Below are 24,826 nucleotides of genomic sequence, written 5' to 3' on the forward strand. Positions count from 1 at the left end.
TACACTGACTAACGTGTGTACGTGTGGCAAGTTCCATATACAAATAAGCTGTGCATTTAATATTGCTCAGGAATAAATTACAGGCTGGGCTTTCTCTAAAAAAACTTCTCTTTTTTTACCGAAACATTTGGTTTCATAAACTACTGCTCAGCACAGAGGTACCATGTATGGTATTTATATGGTATTTTTATATGGTATTTATTTTTATGGTATTTTTATATGGCATTTATTTATGGTATTTATACCATATATGGTATTTATATCACGGTATGGTATCTACGTAACCACATCACTTACTTTTTAGAAGTCTTGTTTACCAAAATACCAAACACTTTAAAGTGTTGTTGATTTAAATGGGAACAGAGAACACGCAGCACCTTATATAGCAAGTACTTATCACTTCAAAACAGTTAAAGTATGAACAAGTAAATACTCACCTTATTCAATGCATGGCCAACATGAGGGTCTCCATTGGCATAAGGTGGTCCATCATGAAGACAAAATTCCTGCTTTGTTTTCCTTTGCCTTTGCCATGAATACAGGTCCAAAAAACCACATTTCTGCAGACAACAAGAAAACACCGAAATCACCAGAGGCCTTTTCACTTCCAAAAAGTATGGATTTTGGCTTCACAATACAACATGTATTAGAAACAAACAAATAAGCACAAAGCATTAACTTCCCTGACTCTGTAGGAGAAGGCGTTAGAACTTTACTAAAAAAAATGGGACTAGCACAACAGTAAGGCTAACATTATTATCCTGGCTCTCTGCTGTCAAGAGGGGTCGTTACTCCTTCTCTAGAGGGAGCCCTTACAAACTCCACAAAGCCTAGGCTGCAACTAAATCAACACCCTAAGATCCGGAGCCGTTCCCCTTTCTTCCACTGATACCAAAAATGCTGGCAAATAAAACCCTCCAATACTCTTTCTGGAATTTTAGAAAGCAAGCACCCTTTACGAGGTCTGAGCAACATGAGGGAGCAATCTCCATAAATCGCGTGCAGTGACAGAAGAGCTGGGACAGGATGTATTTCCCATTTACATGCATATGGATACATTTTCCCAGTAATCTTATGTGTAATCTACCGCTTTCCAAAAACTGATTTTAATGTTATTATGAACTCCACAACAGTCAAAACTGCTGCTAATTTGGAGCTTTGGCTCCAGCTCTGCCTGACCTCGCCTTCTGGGAGAGGGAAAGGCTGCAAACAGAGGTGACTGCAGAAGAAAACACATCTGCTCAGCACAGATCACACCACTCACAATTGTTATCATTTTCAAAGTGTGAACAGTGCCTGGAAAAAACAGTGTTTTAAAGAAAACATACTCTGAGACGAACATTTTATTTTACTTTCAAAGAACACATCTGCTCAGAAGAAACAATTCTACTTCAGCTTAAATCAAAATATCCCAGTTTTTGTAACAGTGACTACTTCTTGTCTCCCCCACGACTAACTACGGGTTTGCAGGGCACCTGCGACAGACCGGGCCGCTAAGTCAGCCACGGCACCAGGCAGGCCCGCAGCCATCGCCCCCTCGCCCCGCCCGGGACCGCCACCTGCTGCGTCTCCATCTCGGTCTCGGGCTGCATCCGCCCCGGCAGAAGCGCGGGGAAGCGGCTGCGCGGCAGCAGCACCGTGTCCCTGTACTGGGGGTCCTGCCGGCTGCTGGCCTCCGAGGCGGTCCCCGCCCGCGCCCACAGCGCGCCCCGCGCCCCGGCCCGGGCCCGAGCGAGCGCCGGCGCCCGCCATGCCCAAAACATCCTCGCGGGCTCTTCCGCTTCCGGCTGCGCCTCGAGGAGAGGCGCTGCGACGACGGGGCGCGGCGAGGGACATGCCGCGCAGCAACGCGTTTTCCCCCCTGCTCGGGGAGGGCGGGGGACGAGGGGAGGAGGCGGTGCTTCTGCCCTCCCCGGCGGGAGGGGCTTGGGGCGTTCGAAAGCGTTTGGTAAATGTAGTTGGGGCTTCTTTGATACAAGAAGCAATTACTGTTACAAAAAGTGGAATATTTTGATTCAAGCTAAAGTAGAGTTATTTCCTCTAAGCAGCTGTGTTCTTTGAAGGTTAGACAGAATGTCCCTCTGATTGCATGTTTTCTTTCTCTGAGAGCGTGTTTTCTTTCAGACAGTGTTTACAGACCCTGTTCATTCTTTGGAGATGATAATGTCTTGTGTGCAGTGTGATCTGTGCTGAATAAATGTCTGCTTCTGTAATCACCTCTGTTTGGAGTTTTCTTTCTATCCCAAAGGCACGGTCAGGCAGAGCTGGAGCCAGCTCCAAGTCAGCTGTGAAGTTCATAATAACATCAAAACGACTCCTTGGAAAGTAATAGAATATGCATAAGATTTCTGGGAATGTTTATCCATGTGCATATGAGTGGGAAATACATCCTGTCCCAGGTCTTTTCTCGCTGCACACGACGGATGGAGATCGCTCCCTCGTGTTGCCCAGCCCTGAGAAAGCGGGCTCGCTTTCCAAAACTCCAAAACGAGTCTTTAAGAGGTTCTTCGCCGGCAGTTTCGGTACCAGCCTAAAGGAGGCGGCACGGGGGGCGGGAGCTCCCGGTGCTGCGGAGGCGGAGCGGCGGGGCCGGGCAGGGTTCGTCGCCCGGCGGCCGCAGCGGGGAGCGAGGGGCGGGGAGTCGGCGGGGGCGCGGAGCTCTGTGGTGGGAACCCCGACTGCAGCACCGTCAGGAACAGGTTTTTCCTTTTTCTTTCTTAAGTACAAGCTTAAAAGGCCTCTCGGGGGATTGAATGAAATCATAGAATCATAGAAGGGTTTGGGTGGGAAGGGACCTTAAACACCATTCAGTTCCAACCCCCCTGCCATGGGCAGGGACGCCTCCCGCTGGATCAGGCTACTCAAGGCCCCATCCAACCTGGCCTTGAACACCTCCAGGGATGGGGCATCTACAACTTCCCTGAGCCACTTGGGCCAGTGCCTCACCACTCCCATCATGAAAAAATTCTTTCTTAGGTCTAGCCTAAACCTGTCCCTCTCCAGTTTATACCCATTGCCCCTCGTCCTATCACTACAAGCCTTTGTCAACCGTCCCTCTCCAGATTTCTTGCAGCCCCTTTCAGGTACTGGAAGGTCACTGTAAGATCTCTTCAGAGCCTTCTCCAGGCTGAATAACCCCAACTCTCCCACCCTATTCTCACAGGGGAGGTGCTCCAGCTCTCTGATCATCTTTGTAGCCCTCCCCTGGACCCTTCCCAACTGCTCCACGTCCTTTTTATGTTGAGGATTCCAGAACTGGACACAGTGCTCCAGATGAGTTCTCACAAGAGAGGAATAGAGGGGCAGAATGACCTCCCTCAACCTGCTGGCCACGCTTCTTTTGATGCAGCCCAGGATACAGTTGGGCTTCTGGGCTGTGAGCACACGTTGCCAGCTCATGTCAAGCTTCTCATCAAGTCCTCAAGTTGATGAGAACTCAAGTCCCTCAAGTCCTCAAGTCCTTCTCCGCAGGGCTGCCCTCAATCACATCATCTCCCATCGTGTACTTAAAATGGGGATTGCCCCGACCCAGGTGTAGGACCTTGCACTTGGCCAGTTGAACCTCATGAGGTTCTCACAGGCCCACTTCTCCAGCCTGTCCAGGTCCCTCTGGATGACATCCCATCCTTCTGGTGTGGCAACTGCACCACTCAGCTTGGTGTCATCTGCAGACTTGCTGAGGGTGCACTTGATTTTGCTGTCAATATCATTGAAGAAGATATGAAATGAGGCAGGGCAGCCCTTTCCCACTGGAAGCCTGTAGGTAATCCGCATGGGACCAAGTATTCCGCCATCCCAGCCCACTGCTGCTGGATAAACACCGTTTACTGACACTATGCAGAAGGAAAAGTTTATCAAGTCGAAGCTCATTGTAAAGAAATAGGCACTGTAGTCACTTGGCCTTTGCAGAGTTCAGAACAAGAAGTGGCAGTTTGTACTCACCTTCAGAGGTGTGCCCCATGTGATGGCTGTGCTCTTCTGTCACCAGGTGAAATTATAAGTATGGAAAATGGGTATGTGCAGAAGACGCCCAGCTAACAACATCAATAAATCCTTTGTACTTGTTTTGATAAACTAATCGTAGCAATCCTGTGATATTTAAATATTTCAAAGTTAAAATGTGTAACAAGAACTGGAGAGCGCCTTTACTAGGTAGCAAAGCAGTCTGATCTGTCGAGTTGAGACCACTCAACAATTTGGGTGAAAATCCATCCTAGGAAAAAGGATGGATGATATTTGGAAGACACTCTGTATTTCGAAAATAATATGCTAATTTAATTTGAGAGATAATTGCTGTGCAATCTTTGTAAACTACAGTTGTGTAAGAATCTAACTTGTTTATTCAAAGCAAGCAATATATTCTTGAATGTATCATAGACGTATTAATTAGACATTGCCCTCATCAGAAGGAGTGCTCCAGAAAATTATAAACTAGATAATTTGAGATTGAAAAGTTGACTGGTACCTGTGGGCAACTAGCACACACACCTGTCTTAACTAACCAAAAAGGTTCAACACACCAGAGAATGTGCCACACAGGACATGCAGCGCTGTAAAAACACAAGGTGCCTTTTGCTGTAGAAACACTTCGTACTTGGTTAGTTAGGTGCTCTGCATTGGAGGAGAGGTTGTTGAACCTCCGATTTCTCTTTCTCCTAATAAATCTTGTTTTTCATACTTAAAGCTTAAGGCTTGCTTAGAAATTTCAGGCAGGTTCCCTACAGAAAGAGAGTAGAGTTGTTTGCCTTAAGAATGTTCGAGAAAGATCTTGAGTCAAGCTTCAAGAATGTAAGATACTTTTCTACATTATTTTCAAAGGCTTTTGAACGTTTATGCAAATACATAATAAATCAAGCCTTTAAAACAATTAAGTAAGCTTTAGCCTCATTTTACAAAGCAGGAACAAAGCTGCAGTGAAAGGTCAAAAGAAGAATGAGAAGCTGAACTAAAACCCTAATTGTCTTCTTCTAAGCTCAATTCTTTAACCCATACAATCTAATATTCTATGTTTTTAACTCTCTTTCTCCTAAAAGCATTCATATTTCCAATATTTTAAGTATGGAATGAACTATATTTGATTTTCTTTCTTGCTAACTTATTTCATGTGAAGTTGTACGTAAAATAGTATCTGTTTTCAAATGTGTTATGACACTTATTTGCCCTACAACTTTCAGTTCTTTGAGAGCTGCTTTTTGCCTCGGGTAGTGTTTCCAGCATTTCCGTTGTAACCACTGTTACCAGTCTATGATAAACCAACCACATGTGCACCCTGGGTATGGACCTTGGCTATTTTACAGGACTCCAGAGCACTTTGCTCCCATCCATGAATAGTAAATAATAAACGGTAGTGACCGTGCTTTTTGAATGTACTTAGACCATCGCTCTGCTCTTTTAGCTTGAGATATCCTGATTTCTAGAGATACCCATAGTGTTTCTGCAAAGCTGAAGTATCTATATCACCTACAGTAGCTAGCTTAATCACCTCATTATATTATACTTTACAGACTACATTGCTCAAAGGAAAGGTATTGTGGGTAATGACCTGTTGCCACTTACACAATACTTGCTGCAATTGCTGCAAACATTGATTGTGAGGGAAGCCTGATATGTGTTTTCTATGGGGTGATTAGTGAGTTCCTCTGTATTTTTTCTAGCTCTGTGCTCAAATGTTTACTTGGAAGTATTGTATATCATACATGTGAGCCCAACCCAAAAAGCAGGTAGTCTACACAGATAGAAAAAACTGATAGGAAAACATAAAAAGCAATTAGCTCCAAATTTTAAGGAATACAGTGTGGTTACCAACACTCTTTCCTGAGGCAGAGAAAAGCTGGGAGGAATGCATAATTTCTAGCCTTTTGCAAGAGTGACAGTTATTTTCCTCTTTTAGGAACAAAAAGCATAGTGAAGTGCACTGGTGTGTGCTAGGGAGCAAATGTAGAAGACAGTAAATAGGAAGAATAACAGGACATACAGTGTTGAGAGGAAGAAGGGAGGTGTAACAGATTGCCTTAAATAAATCGAGAGAAGTTAAAGAAATATAGAAAGGATAGTAAAATTTACATGAACAGATTTTTGCACACAAGTGCAGTGTATGCAGTATGTGCATATCAGTAGTCTATTTTGTGTCCACAATTAGGCCATCTACAAAAGCCTATTTTATACTTAAACAAAACAGTGAGTAAAGTTGTTCTTGCCATACCATCTGGTAGCCTTGTACTTGAGTCTGGGCTCAAACCAGCTCTGTGGGTTCAATTCTGAAAAAATGAACTTAAGTCCAAAATGTACAAAAAATGAGGACTGTGTGTACACTATGCTTTTTCTTAACTTCTATGATAAAAAGTTTGTGTTGCTGCTTTTGTTCTTCTTTGACACCAAATTTTATTTTAGCGAGGAGAGCTAGGTTCACTGTCAGAGAGACCATGGATATTTGAAAAATCTTGTCTAAAATAGCTTTATGTCCCTGTGTTGGGGTTTCTTTATTTCTTGTTTTCTTTAAAAGTTAAAGCTCACTTCAGTACTCACTGGCAGTAATACACTTTCCCTTTCCTACTCAGCTTAAATAAATGGTATCTTTTTGGAATGTTATATAAAATGTTTTCCTTCTTATCCTCTCTTGAAGAGAGAAATGTACAAGTTTGCTTTTGCTTTCTTTTCAGCATTCAATATGGCTTCTCCAGCTCTGCTCATGCGTGTGGTTGCCTCTGCGTATTCTGTTGCAGAAAAAGCTGCAACAATTGTCCGAAGCGTAATGGCTGCAGGAGATCTGGGGATAGTGGAGAAGGTATGACTTCTACTTCGTTCCAATTTAATTTCTCTCATTACTGCTTAGTTAGGTACAGGTCAAAGATCAGCAACTGGGGAAGGCAATACAGTCCTCACCTCCCTGAGACAAGAGATATTCCTTATTAAAGGATTAAAAGAGCACTGGAGACGTGTCTTCTGGCCAGTATTTCTAAAGGATGTTCAGACACTTAAAAGAAACACACACTAATTTTGTCCTGATTCACCTCACAAACACAAGCCTTGGACAGCATTTCAGAATTGATGATAATGTCTCTTTCCGATTAATTTCCATACTTATGTTCTAACATCTGTAGTACATCTTAAACTACTGTGTCCTTGATGAAGTCTGGATTAGGATAAGTCAATATTTAGTTTGTTAAAACCGAAAAGAACCTTAGATTTCATTGTAAATCAGTTTTCAAAATAACTTTGGAGCTTCAAATTTAATGCTAAATAGAAAACGGAAATTAAATTACAATCATCTGCATGAAGTTCTTAATTTGCTGGAAGTTAATAAGCTGCACTAATAAGCCAGGATCTTTATTTTGACTACAGTACAAGAATGGGTGGAATTAGCTTTTGATGTGACTGCTAGCTTTACAGGTATGTCAAAATATCATGGACTGCATTAAGTATCTATATAATTTTTGGTCTTTACATTGAAGGAATTGCTGGTATTTTTTTTTTTTCTGATAGCAAACACTTTCAGCCAGTTGTGAGGAGAAGTCTGATCTTTTGACTTTTATTGTTGGTTCAGACAGTAGATGCAAAAAAAGTTTCTTTTTTCTCCATTTGGTCAGTTATATTCAGGACTAAGGAAAAAAAAAAAATTTGTGAGTTTTTCTCATTCCCTTTCCTCCTAAGCAGTTAAAACTAGGTGTATGGGGGACAGAATTAAAAGAAACCCTAGAGAGTAATGATCTGAGTTTTCAAAAGTACGTAGATGCATAGCAGAATTCTCAGACACATGTAAGTAGTATTTATTTTCCCACATAACTTACTTTTAGGTTCTTGGAAAAGCTAATGCAGCTGCACTACAAGAAAGCCTGAGAATACTTGCACTCAGAGGGACAAAGGAAGCTCTGTCTGTACTTTGTTGGATGAACCAGTTCATTTTACATGTCTAAACAAGTTTCATTAAGCTTACTTTTAGTTAAAGTTACATTAACCTTCCTGCACTCTCAAAAATGAAATGCTAGCTTTTATCCATTTAATTCAGTTTCATTTTAAAATGTGTGTTAATATTATTTCCCAGTAAATCAGAAATGCATTGCTTAATCAGGAAATGAACATATTTTTAAGCCCGTAACCAATTAAGTAAATAATTGTAAATACAGTACAGCAAAAAATGAGCAAAAGTAACAGGTGATATTGGTTCTAAATAAGATTGGTTATACATACTTTTTAAATGAATACTAGGAACAACAAAAATTAGCTTGAAAACGATGACCAACAGAAGAAGTCCTGTTTGAGGGAATAGTGATCTTGTAAATCCTGCAAGCTTCTTGTTAAAGAGAGAGAAGCTGTATGTGCGAAGAGAGGCCAAGAACAGGAAGTGCTGCCTCTTATTCATCCTCTTTCTGCAGTCAGCACACATCAAGACCAATGCCAACTGTCCTTACTGAAAGCTTTAGGAAAATTAGGAAGTGTTCCACCTTTACTCTCAACGCGTTCACCTCCCATCCATTTATCTAGATCATAGAATCATAGAGTCATAGAATAGTTAGGCTTGGAAGGGACCTTAAAGCCCATCCAGTTCCAACCCCCCTACCATGGGCAGGAACACCTCCCGCTGGATCAGGCTGCCCAAGGTCCCATCCAACCTGGCCTTGAACACCTCCAGGGATGGGGCATCCACAACTTCCCTGGGCAACCTGTTCCAGTGCCTCACCACTCTCATGGTGAAGAAATTCTTCCTTATGTCTAGTCTAAATCTGCCCCTCTCCAGTTTATACCCATTGCCCCTACTCCTATCACTTCAAGCATTTATAAAACAGTCACTCCCCAGCTTTCTTGATGAAGAAAAATAGATCAAGGACAGCTGGATTTTAAGCTAGCTTGTCTCCTTCCTCTCATGATGTCCAGAGATTTCTTTTTCCGATCAACTTTAACCTTTCCATTTACATTGCTTCTTGTAGCATTTTTACTTTTTCTTTTTTTTAACCCCAGTGGGTAAGTAGACACTTTGTCCAGCAATTCTTACCTTACTGATCACTGTTCCGAACAACTACTTTTTTAGATTTTACTAGGTTGGTGTCCCTGGAACAAAGGACATTCTCTGCAATAACTTGATCTTTCTGACTATAAACTCACTGCCAAATTCAAACAAATTTTGTAGAGGATGACAGGGAAATTTCAAATAAAAATAACAAGGTTCTTAAAAACAGGCAATTGAATAAGGGACAGACTAGGTTTTGAGCATGCAAAAACTAACCCATAACATGATATAAAGGGCATTTTCCATTCTTATGGCTAATTTCTGTATTTCAATAAAACAATTTTCATGTCACAGCTGAAATGTTTAACTCAACTAAAATGCAAATCCTTTGATGAACTGCCTTTCTTAATTCCTGTGCTAATGGAAGTATGTCTTACTAATATTCTTTCTCCGGACCTAAAGGGCTCCTCCATTCATAGAATATTAAGGCAAGAAAGTATTAATAAATTAGACAATTCCACTATATGGCAGATTATTAATGTTTAAGAAGAAATTATTGTAACCTATCTGGCAACATATGTTTGGCTACACTGCATCTTTTGGGAAGGCTTTCAGTCATTGTTTCACATTATCTTGAGTCAACAAATTCACTGTTTCCTCTCCAGTTTATTAGCTGAAAAAAATGTATGGGTGCTGGTCACTTGTTTAGAAGTTTATGCATAATTGTTTTCAGTTTTGATTTTTTTTTTCTTAATAAGCTAGATTACTTGGACTTTTAAATATACCTTTACTAACACCTTCCCTGTATTCCTCCTCTTTCCTAATTTGCCATGTCTCTCCAGTGAGCCATAAAATATTTTTTTTTCCAGTTAACGTCTTAGCTTTTGCTTTTCCCTCTTCTTGTATTATATCTGGCTTCATTCTTTTATTAATTTATTCTGTGTACTTGCACAAATACGTATGCAGTACAATTGCACCAGTGCGTGAGAAAAACACAGCATGTGAATACTGCTCTAATATCATACCAGTCTATCTTAGCTCTAGGGTGTACAGGAAAACTCTGCTTCTTTCGGATTTTAGCCTGCCTCTCTCAAGATCGCTTACTAAGTTGATGATTTATCAAATTAGACTTCTTTTTTCATTACAAGGTAGATAGACTGACATATGGGCCATTGTACTGGTTGTTGTTGTTGTTTTGAAATACACAAATTCCTCTCCGTCCTTTGACAGACTGGGGCCAATGACTTGCAGACCAAAGCTGACCGACTGGTACAAATGAGCATTTGTGCTTCCCTGGCACGGAAGTTTCCCAAGGTGACAATCATAGGAGAAGAAGTAAGTACCTAATTTATTTCATTGTAACAATTTCACTTGCTGTAACTTGGAGTCAAATTGCTTTGTCAGGTTTTAGGAAATCATCTGTTTGGGGTTTTTTTCTTTTTTTAAATTATTTCTATCTCATTTCATCTTTCCATTGCATTAGCTTTGTCAAGTAAGCTGCAAGCAAATCCACAGTTCTAAGGCAAATCAAGGTGAGTCTAACATCTTTTTCTAATAAGTTTGAGAATCCTTTTGTTAGGAACTGCCCTCTGATGAGGTAACTGATGAATTAATTGAAGATGGTCACTGTGAAGAAATACTGAAGAAAACTTGTCCTGCTCAGTACACAGGAATTAAAGAGGAAGAGGTAATGTGGTCATGCTACACATATCTTCATATTTTACACTCTATGTATATTAGTTATTGATTTTAGCTAAGAATGTATTAAGAAAAAAAGGTTATTTCAGTGTTACCAGTTTTCGGGTTTGGCTTGAAAACTTAAACGTAGTCAGGAGAATCACACCTCCGGAGGTGGAAATGCTGTGCGCCATAATGGGAAATAGAAATTTGCTCTTGCACCATGTGATTTAAATTTATTTGGAAGGAATCTGCTTTGGACATAAGAAAGTAATGTCATTTCCTTGTTCAGTTTAAGCCTTCATATCTCAATTAAGATAGTTACTCAGAAGTTCCAGTCAGTTTTGAAGCTTTTTTGTGTGAAATACTACTGTAGGCTTCTGTCACATCATAACACAAAATATCTGAATGTCTTTAGTTCCTTACTGCTATAAGGAAATAAAAGCACTGAAGTAAAATGAATATTTTGCATGGTAGTTTACATTATTTATTGATTTTCCTTATATTTTCATTTTTAAAGCTCGTAATATGGGTTGATCCCTTGGATGGAACTAAGGAGTACACTGAAGGTTGGCTTCTCTTTTAATTCTCCTGATTTTTTTTTTTTTAAATGGATTAGCATGTTAGATGTAGTTTTATGGCAGAAGTTGCATACAATATTGTTTCATAAATCTGATGTTGCTTCTGTACTTCTTGAGTATCATGAAAGTTTTTAATTATTCCAGTCAGTTCTAACCAGTATTGAATATTCCTGATGCATTAGTTAGTGACACCATTTTTTATCATTTCAGGGAGTAAAGGGCTGCATTTGATTGCTGACAAGTCGTTTTAAGTTTTCAGTCAAACTTACAATTTAGCATATGCTTTGAAATGAGGGACTAAATCTCCCATTCACACAAGAATATGCTAAGTTATATTTATAGCCTTGCCTTCAAACAACCCAAATCCCACAATTGTACTTGTAGCCCTTTCAAAATAAAACATCTTTCCCTTAATCATAATTTCTCAATTATGGGAAGAAACTGTTCTCTGCAAAGCCTAATTTGTGTCTGTAGAAATAGACCCTACAATGAAGGGGGGGAAAAAAAACTTCCAAAAACAATATGCTGAAACCATTTCAGCCTCCTACTGTATTTATTAGTTGATGAACGTAAAATCTTTTAGGCAGATTTTTGTCCCCTTTTCAGGGAAACAGATGTACAACTGTCAACAAATTGCTAGTTTTAAATACCATTAAAGATTTCACACCACAATTGTAGAAGACTGTCACCATCTACTGCTTACTGCTATTCAGTTGTATCATTATACTTCTTTTTCATTATGTGTTAATTATTACATAGTTCTATTGAGAAAATTCTGTCTGGGGCTTTTCTGCAGACCTCAAGGCTAAATGACTAAAAAAATTACATCAACCAACCTACTACACTTGAAAATCCTGATTAGTATTTGCATTTTTAAGATACCATCCTGCATATCATTTTGTGAACTTCTGTTGAAGGTTTTACATCCATATTATTTCTGTGCAGGTCTCCTTGACCATGTAACGGTTCTTATTGGAATTGCTTACAAAGGCAAAGCAATAGCAGGAGTTATTAACCAGCCATATTACAACTATGAGGTACTAAATGCATTGATTTGTTTAAAAGCATTACGTAATTTCAAACTTCTAAGCCATTTACAATTAGCACACTTTAAACTGAAAAGCAGTGTGTAACGGAGTTAATATTGTAATACAAGGTGGGGTTGTTTTCATTAAATAATTACAATTTTGAATGTTGGTTTCCATTCCCTGAAGCTCAGGGATCTACTAACAGCCATACTGCATCCTCAGGCATGTGTAATACACTAATACAGTGTATGTTATGTATGTACTGTATGTGTTACTCTAGTATATATAAAGTACATCTTGTAAAACAAGTACAGACTAGTATTTTCAGAGTCTTTGCTAGAAATTCTTTAGTAAATCCATGCAATAGGTGCATTTGTGAGGTGTGGTAACTGCAGTAAATTTGCAGCCTTAAATAAACCTGGTGAACCTGTCACTGACAACTGGGTTAGAGTGTATCAGGCCATGTTCCAGGTGTAAGATCAGGATGGCCAACCTTCAGGCATTTATAGATGTTTGGAGATTATTTCAATATTATCTGTGAGTAGGGAAAAAAACTCAGGACGCAGTCTGATTAAATAAACTTACTAGAATTTAAAGAAAAAGCTTTTCAGCTGATTTAATGCATATAATCAGCTGATTCTATATGTTCTATGCAGTATCTATGATGAAACATATCAAATGACAATTTTCAGTTACAGATTGTGCCTGAAGTAGAGAGATACACAACTACTAATTTGACAGTCACTAGAGGCATTACCACAATGTCACAGATAGGAAAATAGGAAATTATGTCATTACCTGAGGGGGGAAAGAGAGACAATTTCTCACTCATGGCTCTAGAATAGCTCTTTTTAAATGCTACTGTTTAAACAGATATCCCAATATTAATATTATACTCCCTAATAAGCAAAGATTTCTCCAAGTACTGCTCTCCATTTGTGTTTTGAATGTTGATCACTATGACTGAGCATCATCTGGATCTGTGTACTTTTTTTGTAGGCAGGAGCTGGTGCTGTGTTGGGCAGGACAATATGGGGCATCCTGGGCATGGGTGCCTTTGGGTTTCAGCTCACAGAAGTACCAGCTGGAAAACACATCATTATTACCACCCGTTCTCACAGCAATACCCTGGTAAATGACTGCATCAGTGCCTTGAACCCAGACAGTGTCATCAGAGTTGGAGGTGCCGGAAACAAGGTAGGAAAACTCAAAATATTTTGTTTCTAGTGGGACAGAGAAACTTTATTACTTTTGGAAAAAAAGAAAAAGAATTTATAAAGAAATCATTTGTTTACTTCCATGAATGTACAGGAGACTTCCTCCTTTTTCTCGAGCACAACTTCTCCAAGCATTCAAACTTCTGTGAGGTAGACAGTCAGAAGTTGGTACCGGCAACAGTGGCCGTGCTGGTTGTGGCTGAGTTCCATCTTCCCCAGTATTCTGTTTCTAGGGGAGAGAATAAAAAGTCACAAGACCAGAATGGCTAAACAGGAATACAATTTAATCATAATTATATTAGACATTTACTTCTCTTGATGTTAATATGTTTTTTGTTCCAACTAACAGCACATATCAACGAATAAAAATAGGAGAAGCACATAGTGTTATTTCCTTTGCAGACCTTCTCTGCAACCAGGGAGTATTCATTTGCTGCTATTACAAGGCCTAGTTTTGTCATGGTTATCAAAAAAAGACCCTCCAATCTCTTTTCTTCCATATGTGCAAGGCCCAAAATGGCACCAAGACAACATGGAGGTAGTTTCCACTTTATTTTCTTAGTACTTGCACAAGATAGGAATTCCTGTCTCTGAAACTGAAAGCTGATTTTCATCCTATAGACTGTATTTATAGAAATCAAAAATAGATCATGCAGAATGGTAATACAGTATAGCTTTGTAAATCTTAATATAATTTCTTGTAATATTGGAAAGGCAATGGCTGGTTTTCCTTTTCTGACTTAAATACATAGAATAAACTGATCTAATCCGTGTTTTTTGGTGTTATTTTTACCTGTTTCTAAATGCTTTATATCCTTTGCAATGATTGCCACTCTCTGTTCGTAACAGATCATTCAACTCATAGAAGGCAAGGCATCTGCTTATGTATTTGCTAGTCCTGGGTGTAAGAAATGGGATACGTGTGCACCTGAAGCTATTCTGCATGCTGTAGGAGGTAAGTTAATAGCATTCAGAATTCCAAGATCAGTGAAACTGCATCAATTTGAATTTATTTATACTTCTCATAGGGAAAAAAAAAAAAGACTTTCAAAACATGACAGTAGGTATTCTTTTTTAAACAGTCATGATTCACTAGGAGCTTTGAGTCTTTTGAAATCAACAGTAACTCCAAAGGGGCAGAAAATTATGCTCTGGAAAGCATATTATGATCTGTTTTGCCCTGGAGAAATATAGTCAATAACTGTCAAATAATTGAAAAAGACAAATGCCAAAATTTTGGTCATATTAGTTTTAATATTTTCAAAACAAATGCTTTTTTTTTCTGTTGGCTATGACTTCACAGTAAAATCACACTGTCCTATTAACTAGATATAGTAATTCATTATTATTAACATATTACATAATATGTGGACATTGAATTCTTTAAAAACACAGAAATAAGCCAAATCATGCAGTTGTTCCTCAGATGTATGAACTCCAAAGTTGAGTCATTAATGTAATTCAGTAAAATCAGTGGTTTACAGTCAACATATGCCACCCTTCTAGGGCGTAAGGAGTTAGGGATTTTATGAAAAATTTCACTGACAAGAATTTAAATAATATTATTATACTTTCTCTGCTATTCATGTTGATAGACCTTTGCCACCATATGCTAAAATTGTGGGGTGTGATCTCCTAAATCCTATGGAGCAAGGATAACAGGCTTCATATGACATTATTTAACTCCTCTGCAGTCTGTAGTGTTGATAACTGGGATAACTTTAAACAGGTTAGCTCAGGCACAAAAAAGCAACCAATCTGGGACAGCACAGTGCCATATTTAGCCTTGTTATGTAGGTAACTCGTGGTTAAATTAGCTTGCATAAAGATTTGTGTTGTTCTTGTTAAGTGGTTTCTAGAAACTAATTTAAAACCAGGTGGGGTATTTCTATATTATGTTGGAATTTGTTGTATAGAGTTGCCCTGGCTTTTACTTGAACTGACGATTTTTCTTTCCTTCTTGTCAATGGCCAATGTATAAGTTACTCGGGAAACAATTAATCCGTAAGCCAGAGGTGGTGTTTTCCTTTTACTGAAACACAAGGATCTTAAGTATTGCTGAAAGAAAGTAAAAACTTAGTTATTTGATTTCAGTCAATAAAAAAATGTTGCACTTAAACTGGTAGCAAAGATAGCTCACATCTCAAGACAGGCACGTGCACCCCAAAGACTATCTGTTTTTTAGATCTGTCACTTGTACTAATAAAACAGATTTTCTCTTTCCAACTCCTGTTTGCTGGAATAACTTGTCTTTTCCTTTTATTTTTTTTTTTTTTTTTCCCCCCAGGCAAGATAACTGATATCCATGGGAATTCATTTCAGTATAGCAAGGATGTGAAACACATGAATTCAGCTGGGGTCCTTGCTGCTTTGAGAAATTATGACTATTATGCCAGTCGTATTCCTAACACTGTTAAACAATCTCTTGTGCCTTAGAGCAGTAAAGCATCTTCACTTGGCCTGGAAGGCTGAGAAAGCGAGCTTAGAGGAAAAGGAAGATGATAACTGAGCTTGAAATTTTGTTTATAAAATCTGAAGCAAATTCTTACATTAAGGTGTTCAGTAATTTCAAAATTACACACAGAATCCCTAGGAATATGTTAGATCAGATTGTTTCGCCATGTCTATCAGACAACTCCGAACAGTCACATTTCTTTAACAGTTGTTTTTCATGTTCTTTGGCAGTGTTTATTCTTCATGTGATATGATTGTGCTAATGGTAACACTACAGTCCAAGATTAATATTGAGGGCACAAAATCAATTTAAGTAATTTCCCTGATCTTACTTGATGATTTTTGTTGTATGTACTCAACAAAGGTTTATTGTGTTAAATACAAATGGACTTAATTTGCCTAGATTGTTTAGCTCATTTATTATAAAGTTGATGGTTTTGATTCTTAGAAATGAATCTTTTTTTCAGTCTGCACTTAATTTTGGGATGACCAGATTGCTATTTGTGGTCAGTTGGGTTGTCTGAGTTTTGCAGGAGCCAGGACACCATCCAGCTGGGCCTCTGACATCCCAAACAGGGGTTTCTGGATCGTGGGATCCATTGAGGACCAGTGAAGTGTTAATACAGCAGGGTTCAGGACACATCAGTTGAGGAGAACCCAGGAAACTGCAGCAGGGGGAGGAGTTCCCAGCACTTCTCTGATGATCTTAAATGCTGTCAGGGTCTATACCACCTCAACCTTGTAGAGCTTTGGGCACCGTAGGTCACTTTGTCATACGTGGGGACAACATAAATGCTAGAATTTGATAATTTTCATGTACAACTTCTGAGACAAATGAAGTCTAGTACCTTTCCAACAGCCCCAAGAGTTGAAGAACCAATCAACTACCATTTCCCCCTCCCGTGGAACATAGGCACATTAGGGGAGGGGACAGACCTGGGGACAAGATCACCTAAAATGAGCTTAAAAATTGTAGAGTCTGTTTCAGTCAGCTTTCCCATAGGTGTGGGGGTTAGGAAGACAAGATTCAACTGTTCAGTCCACTTGAACACAGAATAAAAAGTAAATTACATGCAACTAGCTAAAATTTGCAATCATAGCCAAAACATATTAAGTCTCATGAAGCTGAATTTTGGATTCTTGAGTATCTTGAACCAGTGGGGTTCTTCAGATTTTGTGACCCGAGTCCTTCACCCTCGAAGTAATGAGTCTTGGGACCTCCCTTTCCTAACAAAATGACACAAACCAAGGCATGCTGTGAAGAGATGCCAGTTCCAATGGACAACACACAGTTGTGCCTTTCTTCCTGTTCTTTGTGCAGATAGAAGAGTGGCATATATCGGGTTCTTGGGCTTGTGGTGTCAGGGAGGGTGCCTGAACTTGGCTGCTTGCTTACATAAAGACTGAATACCTGAGCTCTCCCAGCATGATTCTGTTTTTTTTTCGCATGAACCCCTCCTGACGCTGTAAATGGCAAAGTAGCCTGCAAGTTGCCCTGCATCCATTCTCAAGTCCTCACTGCCCACAGGATTAAGTGCTCTGAATAATTACAGTCTTGGTCTACTCAAGCCATCTTTAAGCTAGGACTGAACTTCAGTATACCAAGCTATGTTTTCCATACAGAAGAAAAAGTCAAAATTTAGTTTTCAGCTACGTGTTCAATTTATTTCTTTCTCCTTTCATCACACAAGGTATTTAACATCTCTGTTTTACTTGCATTCCTTAGATTAGATGCTCTCCTCACAGCAGGGTAACACCAATGTGACTTCATTGGCTTAAAGCCACCTGCACTTCCAGCAAGCAGAAACGTCTTGACACCAAAAGATGTAAACAAAGCAACTCTTGCTGAAGTGTTCCCACTTCTCTCTTTCATGTGCATGCATGAAAAAGGATCTAAGGAAGCTCTTTCCTTAGTGAGGTGATCTTATCATAGCACTTAAGAGATAAATCAACAAGATTAGTACTTGCCTCATTCTATCATCATCATCCAGTCCATAATGCTGTCATGACACTGGATTAAAGCTGCATGTATAGGAACATCGTACACTTCTAATCCTTTCATCTATGACCTACCTTTCTTCTCCTTCCTCAAGTGCATGACTAGTAAGAGCAGGCAAGACACCCTGCTTTAATTAGAGCCTTCCTTATATTTTGACCCACTAGAAGTTGAATCATTCCACATATTGATTGTGACTGAAGTTTGAATCACATAGCAGGTAATCTAATTTCACTGCCTTAATTATATATAATCCTCAATTTTATCTTGTGCGGAATTTTTGGATATCCATGCTTTAGTATTCACATCAAAGTCTGCGAGTGAATTTGCAAAACACACTAAGACAAAACGTAGAACAATTGAGATAACACAAAGCCTGCCTGAGTAAGTCTTTCTATGTAATCATTAAAAGACAAAGTCAAGTAACAGAACCTACTGTTAGTAATCTTCATCTATGTTTCTATATCTTTATTTTCATCTGAAATTTGCTGTATTTTGAAGATTTTCTCTGAATAAGACTCTTCCTAATTCTGGTGTAATTTATCTCTGGTAATTTTCAATTAGTTCAATGGGAGGAGAAGACAAATGGCATTCACCAGCTTCTATCTGATTTGTAAAGAGGCTTATCTGTGGAACCACTTTCCATGCTTACAGAAACTGTTAACACGGGAAAATCTGAAGGAAAGTGGAGATAAAATTCAGCAGGAAGAATCAAGGGTAAAAGCCAGTATGTAAGATGCAGTCATGGTGTAGCACTGCACCCACTGCACAAAACAGCACTGGTCCATCAGTCAAGCGTCTGAGAATTTCTCTGCTAGCACATTATGTGCTGTAGTACCAGCTATAAAATAGACTGGAGGAAAAAAAACAACCAAACCAAAACACCCCAGCACAGTGACACTGCATTGTCCTTGTATCAATGTGAACTTGAGTGTTTCCTGTGAAAAACTGCTAACACAGTGTCTTGGTAATCCATTCCAAGAGTGATTGGACCAACTGCAAAATCTGCCTGTTTGTGAGGAGCGGAACGAATTCACCTCCTATGAAAAGGGGCTATTCATAAAGGCTTGTGGGGATAAGACCAGAGGAAATGGGTACAAACTGGAGAGGGACAGATTTAGACTAGACATTAGGAAGAATTTATTCACCATGAGAGTGGTGAGGTACTGGAACAGGTTGTGGATGCCTCATCCCTGGAGGTGTTCAAGGCCAGGTTGGATGGGGCCCTGGGCAGCCTGATCTAGTGGGATGTCCCTGCCCATGGCAGGAGGGGTTGGAACTACATCATCTTCAAGACCCCTTCCAACACTAACTGTTCTACAAGAACAAGTCTTGAGGAGCGAGGAGCGGCTGAGAGAGCTGGGGTTGTTTAGCCTGGAAGAGGCTGAGGGGAGACCTTATTACTCTCTACAACTACCTGAAAGGAAGTTGTGGAGAGGAGGGACCTGGCCTCTTCTCCCAAGTGACTGAGGACAGGACAAGGGGGAATGGCCTGAAGCTCCACCAGGGGAGGTTCGGGCTGGATATCAGAAAAAAATTCTTCACAGTAAGAGTCATCGGGCACCTGGAACAGGCTGCCCAGGGAGGTGGTCGAGTCGCCTTCCCTGGAGGTGTTTAAGGAACGAGTGGATGAAGTGCTTAGGGACATGGTTTAAGGGAGCGTTAGGAAAGGTTGGACTCGATGATCCAGTGGGTCCTTTCCAACCTGGTGATTCTATTCTTCTCCTCGCTCTCCTCCTCTCCCTCCTCGCTCTCCTCCTCTCCCTCCTCGCTCTCCTTCTCCCAGCGGTCGGCGGCTGCGAAACGGCGGGGACTGGACGAGCTGCCCGTGCGCACCGCCTCCCCGCCCTACCCCACAGCCCCTTCCGCCACACGTGGCGACAGCCGCAAAGCAGCAGGAAGGGTACCAAGCCAGCCCGCCCTCCCCTGAGATCCCTCCACTCCCTGGAAACCCCTCCCACCGGAAGTAGAGGTGCCTGCAAAGCAGCAGGGACCCTATCACGCCCACCAGCCCCTAGGCTCCACCCACCAGAAGCCCCTCTCACCCAGAGCGGCTGTGCCGAGCCCGCCCGGCCCCCATAGGTGGAGCCCGGGCGCGGGCGGGGCCTGCTGAGCCGCCCCTCGCCGAGCTGCCCCTCGCCGAGCTGGCGCGGCCTCGCTCCGTTTAGCACCCCGCCCTCTTCTGCTTGAGGTTCTGGCCGGGATGGCGGTGCTCAGCCTCACTGTCAGCGCGGGGAACCCCCCGCTCGGTAAGTGTGGGTCGGCCTGCGCTCTGGTCTCTCGGCGGGCCCTTGGCGGGGTGCCCCCCCCCTCGTCTGGAGGCCTGGCGCGTGTCCGCCGCCTTACATCTTGCGGGCAGGCCAGGCGTGAGGGAAGGCCTGGACCGCGGCCGCCTCTGCCTTCCTTCCTTCGTTCCTTTCTTCTCTCCCCCTGCCGCTCTGTGCCCGCCTCGGCACGGCTCCCCGGGGCGAACCCTCCTTGCTGAGGGGGACAGAGACAGAGAACAGGCGATTCCCCGCCGGGGGCTGCATCACCCCCTGTCCCCCACCCACTCTGGGAGGGCGCCGAGGAGGCCCCGGCCTGCCGGGATCGGGTAGGGCTGGTCCTCCTCCCCACGACCAGGTTGCGTTTCTGGGAGCCGCTGTGACAGCGGTGACAGCTGCCCGTGGTGAGTTCATTGAATCATAGAATAGTTTGGGTTGGAAGGGAACTTAAAGATTACCCAGTTCCAACCCCCTGCGGTGGGCAGGGACACGTCCCACTGGATTTAAAGAAACTGAGTCATAGGGAGACCCCTCGAATGACTGAACACCTTGAGGCTAAGTTTTCAAGGCAGACCCCGTTCAGATCGCTTGCTTGTAAGATAAGACTATTTGCCGACCTCTTTCCTTGTCAGTTCTAATAATCTGTTGCTGAAATTCAGCTTGCCTGGGGAGCTGATTCTGAACTGCTTTCAAAAATTGTTTGTTCTCAGTTGTTCACTGTCCTCCTTTCCTCCACTGTAAAATACATTTAGAATATATTCTAAACCTGATCTATATGAAAAGAGCTCTGGTTTTCCTATTTACATGCACTTAGGTCTAATCATTTGTGCTGTCCGGATCACTCTGCCTTTAGAAATGTCAGAACCTCCATTGTTACACTTTCTGCCATCTGGAAACAGCCTTTTATTTGTATTCCATACTATTTCTCCATTTTGTCACAAATATTCAAAATACCTTTTTTTCCGATTTTTCATCTTAGTTTATTGATTTCTTTTTCATGCTGTTATTCCCAAATGCATTTCAGAATTGAGTACAACTTACAGGACTACTGATTTAAGGTATATTACTATATAAATTTTAAATAATATTTCTCCTAATACTTGTTTATGCTGATTTGCTAGAAAAGATGTGGTATGATACGATTAACTTGGGTTTAAGAGCTTCGGAGGATTTTTTTTCTTTTGATAGCTATTGAGTGGCACTATAGATTTAATTCAGGAGATTGCATAATTATGTCAGAAATATTACATATTAAAGATGAAACACTTTGCTTGCCTTCTTGACAGACATGTTTACCACACTCATCTGACTCATTGCTACTTCATGCTATTCATCATGGCTTTGCACTAGGAAAAGTGTAGTAGCCTTTAACATCATTAGTATTAATTACATAGCTTGGTGTGCATAATACTTGTAATTTTTAAAGCATTTCCGTGCATGTTATTAAAATACCTCCATGTCTTACAAACATACGTAGCATAAGTGATGTCATCCTGACTTTCGGAGATGAATAACTGAAAGATGGGAAGAAGAACCTTGATTTACTGTTGATAAAAGCTTAATGCCCCAAGAAGGGTTTGCAGCTGAGCAGAGATGAGGGCTAGGGAATGCCTGGCTCCAGTGCTTTATATTTAGGGCAGCGTATTAATAGCCTGCAACATCATCTACCTTGGATAATCTGTGTATTATTCTAGGGAGTGTAAGGTGCACGGCACACTGTGAGGACTGTAACAGGTTAGGTGCCTTTCAAGACCTAGAGTACAGTCCCCTGGCTAGTTTCATTTAAGTAATATTTGCCTATGCAAAAGCTTGCTGTCTTCTACATGCTTCTAAGCAAAGCAAAAGAACACGAGCTCCTCTGCTTATACTTAGCAGGCTGAATCTGGACCAGAGCCAGTCCAGAAATACAGACAAGTTAGCTTGATGCATTTGTTTGAGCTACTGTGTTGTTATATAGAGCATCAAGATGAGGGCAGGTTTGTATCAAGTCACTTTGACTATGGGCAGAGTTGTCTTCCGGTTGATGTAGCCTAAAAAACTTAATAAATAATTCTTTATTTCTAGAGGCCACCCTTCACTGTCATGTCCTTCACTTACACTGAAAACCCTGTATAACTTCCTGCACTTTTACATGGATAGATTGTCTTGGTTTTGAATGGCTAATCTTTTCATAGATGTTAAGTCTGGGTAAAAATAGTCTCATCCAGAAAGTACTTGTATATTCAGTAATTGATCTGCTTTGATGCATGTGTCGGGGCTTGGATGGAGCACGTTACTATACTGTTCAAGAATCGAAAGCAATTTATGTTCTCTGTATATATTGGGAAACATGATTAATTTTTACAGTAACCTTGGGAAGCCAAATGTATTGCTGCTGATATTTGCTGAGCTCACTGCAGATTACTGTATGCTGGACATTGTCAATTTGAAGCTGCAAGGACTGCCAAGAATAAGAAGCCTCTTGTGTATGAGATTGAACGTTGATTTCTTCCCTGGGCAGTCTTACATGAAGGAGCCAGATCTGTCACCTGGTCCTATTCAATAAGAAATGTAACTGTTTGGTGCTTCTATGAAAAATAACTTTCCTGGAAGAAAGTTCAGTATCTTTTTCTCTCTTTTTTTTTTTTTACAGGAGCTCTGCTGACGGTAGAACATGTGAAGAATGATGTTGAAATTTCAGTGGAAGAAGGCAAAGAAACGATCCTCCGTGTGTCTGAGTAAGTGACTTTGCATCTCTCCTTCTAGCTTTGGGTCAGCAGTTTTGAAAATCACATGGTTTTAGCATTGACAGTAACCTCCTCAGGTAGTAGGAAAAGAAGAATACATTTCTATTCATTACTGCATTACAGATGTCTCTTTGTAGCCCAAACAGAAGATTTACAATATATTCTAAACTCGATCTTTATGGAAAGAGCTCTGATATTCTAATTTACACGCACTTAAGTCTAATAATTTGTGCTGTCCTGGTCACTATATTATTTATTTGCCTTTTTGAGGTGCCATGGATTATCAAAAGGAAGGCCATTTTATATTAGGCAAGATTGATGTAAAAGATTCCTTGGACTTGTAAATATGTGGTGGAGTTAATTTTAAAGATTTATAGGTCATTATTTTGGGCTCATTGCTATGTAGAAATAAAGGCACAATGTCATGTCAGGAAAGTCCTAATTAACTACACCATGCTATCTAATGAATCCATCTGCATCCTGTAGAAAGAATCTTAGAAATTTTTGTAAAAATCTGTTGTCTGTCCTTCTAAAATTACTCTGCCACTGGAATTAATTTTTTCAAGTTGGGGCATGAAGGTGGTTTTTATGATCTGAATAGCATCATATGCGTATCAGAAATGCAGGACGAGTTCTATTAGTTTGGAGAAGCTACTTTATCATCTTAGATTCCCTGTCAGGTAAGATACCTGATATATTAAGAGGAGATATCGTGATATCTTAAGTACCACTTACATATCAGTGGAAATCTCTGATGTGTCCTGTCTACAGTAGGAGTCATATTTTGACCCATAAGCATTGCAGTCTTAACTTAAAATATGCTAGTAATCAGTTTGGAATTAATGATTATAAGTTTGAATACTGATTGTCTTTTGAAAGAACATGGGCAAAAAAATTCTGTTGTTCATGGACTGACTTACAAACTCGCATTTTGTTAGCTGTTTCAGTAGAAGATGCTGTTAAAGCCACCAGTGTATCATAAATTAGTATTCTTGCATGTCTGTAGAATCATAAAAACAACAGTATTTTTATGTTGTGTTGCGGAAATCCTGACTTGATCCTCATAAATTAACATTGACTGAGATTTTTCACTGCCATCTAACTTTAGGGAAGGAGCTTGTCTCTATGTACATATTTCTGCAAAAAAATCAAAGCATAGATTCAGTCTTCAATCATAATGATTGTTTTACTGATTGCAAATATTGCATTCTGTTTAAAATGTTAGATTTGAACTCAGACGTGAGTTCTTTCTTACTGTAATCTCTAATTTTACATGGTGTCTTCTGCTGTGCCCAGTGATGGCACTGAATTTGTGATTTTGAATTGAAGCAAGAGAAATGCGGCAGGTTGTGTTGGGACTTAATTGGTACAGCATTAATAATTTTCAGTGTATTTTCTGCATACATGGGATATAGCTTACAAACCAGAGCATTAATTGGGTGTTTTTTAGTTCCATCAGAGAGTTTTAGTCTTAGTCAGACTTTAGTATCATTTTCCTCTCTCAGTGTAGGCAGCATGTGTGTATGTATAAACCAAAAAATATACATGTGCACACGCATTCCTGGGACACGTGGGGATGATCTTGGAATGATACAAATGTATATACTCAACTTTGAAATACTTTTATTAAATAATTTCGTATTACCATGCTTTCTTCCCACTGCGTTACAAACCCACTAGTTTTAGCTGTATTGGAAATTGTCAGAAAGGTAAAGCAGGTGCTCCTTTTCTGCACTTTAGCCGCATGGGGGTAATATCTAGAATCAGGGTTCCATCAGATGGAATTTTTTGTGTATTAGTGTCCCTGGCATGGGATTATGTTTAAGAAGTTATTCCAAACCTCAATATTGCATTAATTTTCTCTTGCTCAGTTGTACAGCCATTTAAAAAATTGATCCTCTGTTTTAAAGTCTTTTAAAAGTATATCTGTAACTTGAGA

At 40.4% G+C, this 24,826-nt stretch overlaps 3 protein-coding genes across 8 annotated transcripts in view; 2 read left to right on the forward strand and 1 right to left on the reverse strand.

Annotated features, from left to right (window-relative positions):
* The window catches only part of IARS2 (isoleucyl-tRNA synthetase 2, mitochondrial), a 30,500-nt gene extending 28,711 nt beyond the window's left edge, over positions 1 to 1,789 (reverse strand). Inside the window, exons 1-2 of the mRNA XM_054061364.1 lie at positions 1,560 to 1,789; positions 438 to 560 (exon numbers count right to left, since the gene is read on the reverse strand). Coding sequence (XP_053917339.1) covers positions 438 to 560; positions 1,560 to 1,763 — 327 coding nt within the window. The 5' untranslated portion in view covers positions 1,764 to 1,789. The remainder of the gene's footprint in view (positions 1 to 437; positions 561 to 1,559) is intronic.
* A 791-nt stretch (positions 1,790 to 2,580) lies between these two features.
* On the forward strand, positions 2,581 to 16,300 carry BPNT1 (3'(2'), 5'-bisphosphate nucleotidase 1). The gene is made up of 9 exons (XM_054063853.1): positions 2,581 to 2,699; positions 6,660 to 6,784; positions 10,175 to 10,279; positions 10,524 to 10,631; positions 11,142 to 11,190; positions 12,148 to 12,239; positions 13,230 to 13,427; positions 14,297 to 14,402; positions 15,735 to 16,300. Exons 2-9 carry the CDS (start codon positions 6,668 to 6,670, stop codon positions 15,881 to 15,883), a joined length of 924 nt encoding a protein of 307 aa, XP_053919828.1. The 5' UTR covers positions 2,581 to 2,699; positions 6,660 to 6,667; the 3' UTR covers positions 15,884 to 16,300.
* Positions 16,301 to 20,026: 3,726 nt separating this feature from the next.
* The window catches only part of EPRS1 (glutamyl-prolyl-tRNA synthetase 1), a 39,748-nt gene continuing 34,948 nt past the window's right edge, over positions 20,027 to 24,826 (forward strand). For all 6 annotated transcript variants that reach the window (XM_054062589.1, XM_054062591.1, XM_054062590.1 and 3 more), the window contains exons 1-2: positions 20,027 to 20,146; positions 22,794 to 22,878. In XM_054062589.1, the coding sequence (XP_053918564.1) occupies positions 20,101 to 20,146; positions 22,794 to 22,878 (131 nt within the window). In that variant the 5' untranslated portion in view covers positions 20,027 to 20,100. The remainder of the gene's footprint in view (positions 20,147 to 22,793; positions 22,879 to 24,826) is intronic.

Source organism: Cuculus canorus, chromosome 3 (genome assembly GCF_017976375.1).
Source record: "Cuculus canorus isolate bCucCan1 chromosome 3, bCucCan1.pri, whole genome shotgun sequence".
NCBI lineage: Eukaryota > Metazoa > Chordata > Aves > Cuculiformes > Cuculidae > Cuculus > Cuculus canorus.

Coding starts and splice junctions, on each gene's coding strand:
- BPNT1 (XM_054063853.1), top strand. CDS start 6,668: ATGGCTTCTCCAGCTCTGCTCATGCGTGTGGTTGCCTCTGCGTATTCT. Junction 12,240..13,229: donor AGCCATATTACAACTATGAG/GTACTAAATGCA, acceptor CTTTTTTTGTAG/GCAGGAGCTGGTGCTGTGTT. Junction 13,428..14,296: donor TTGGAGGTGCCGGAAACAAG/GTAGGAAAACTC, acceptor TGTTCGTAACAG/ATCATTCAACTCATAGAAGG.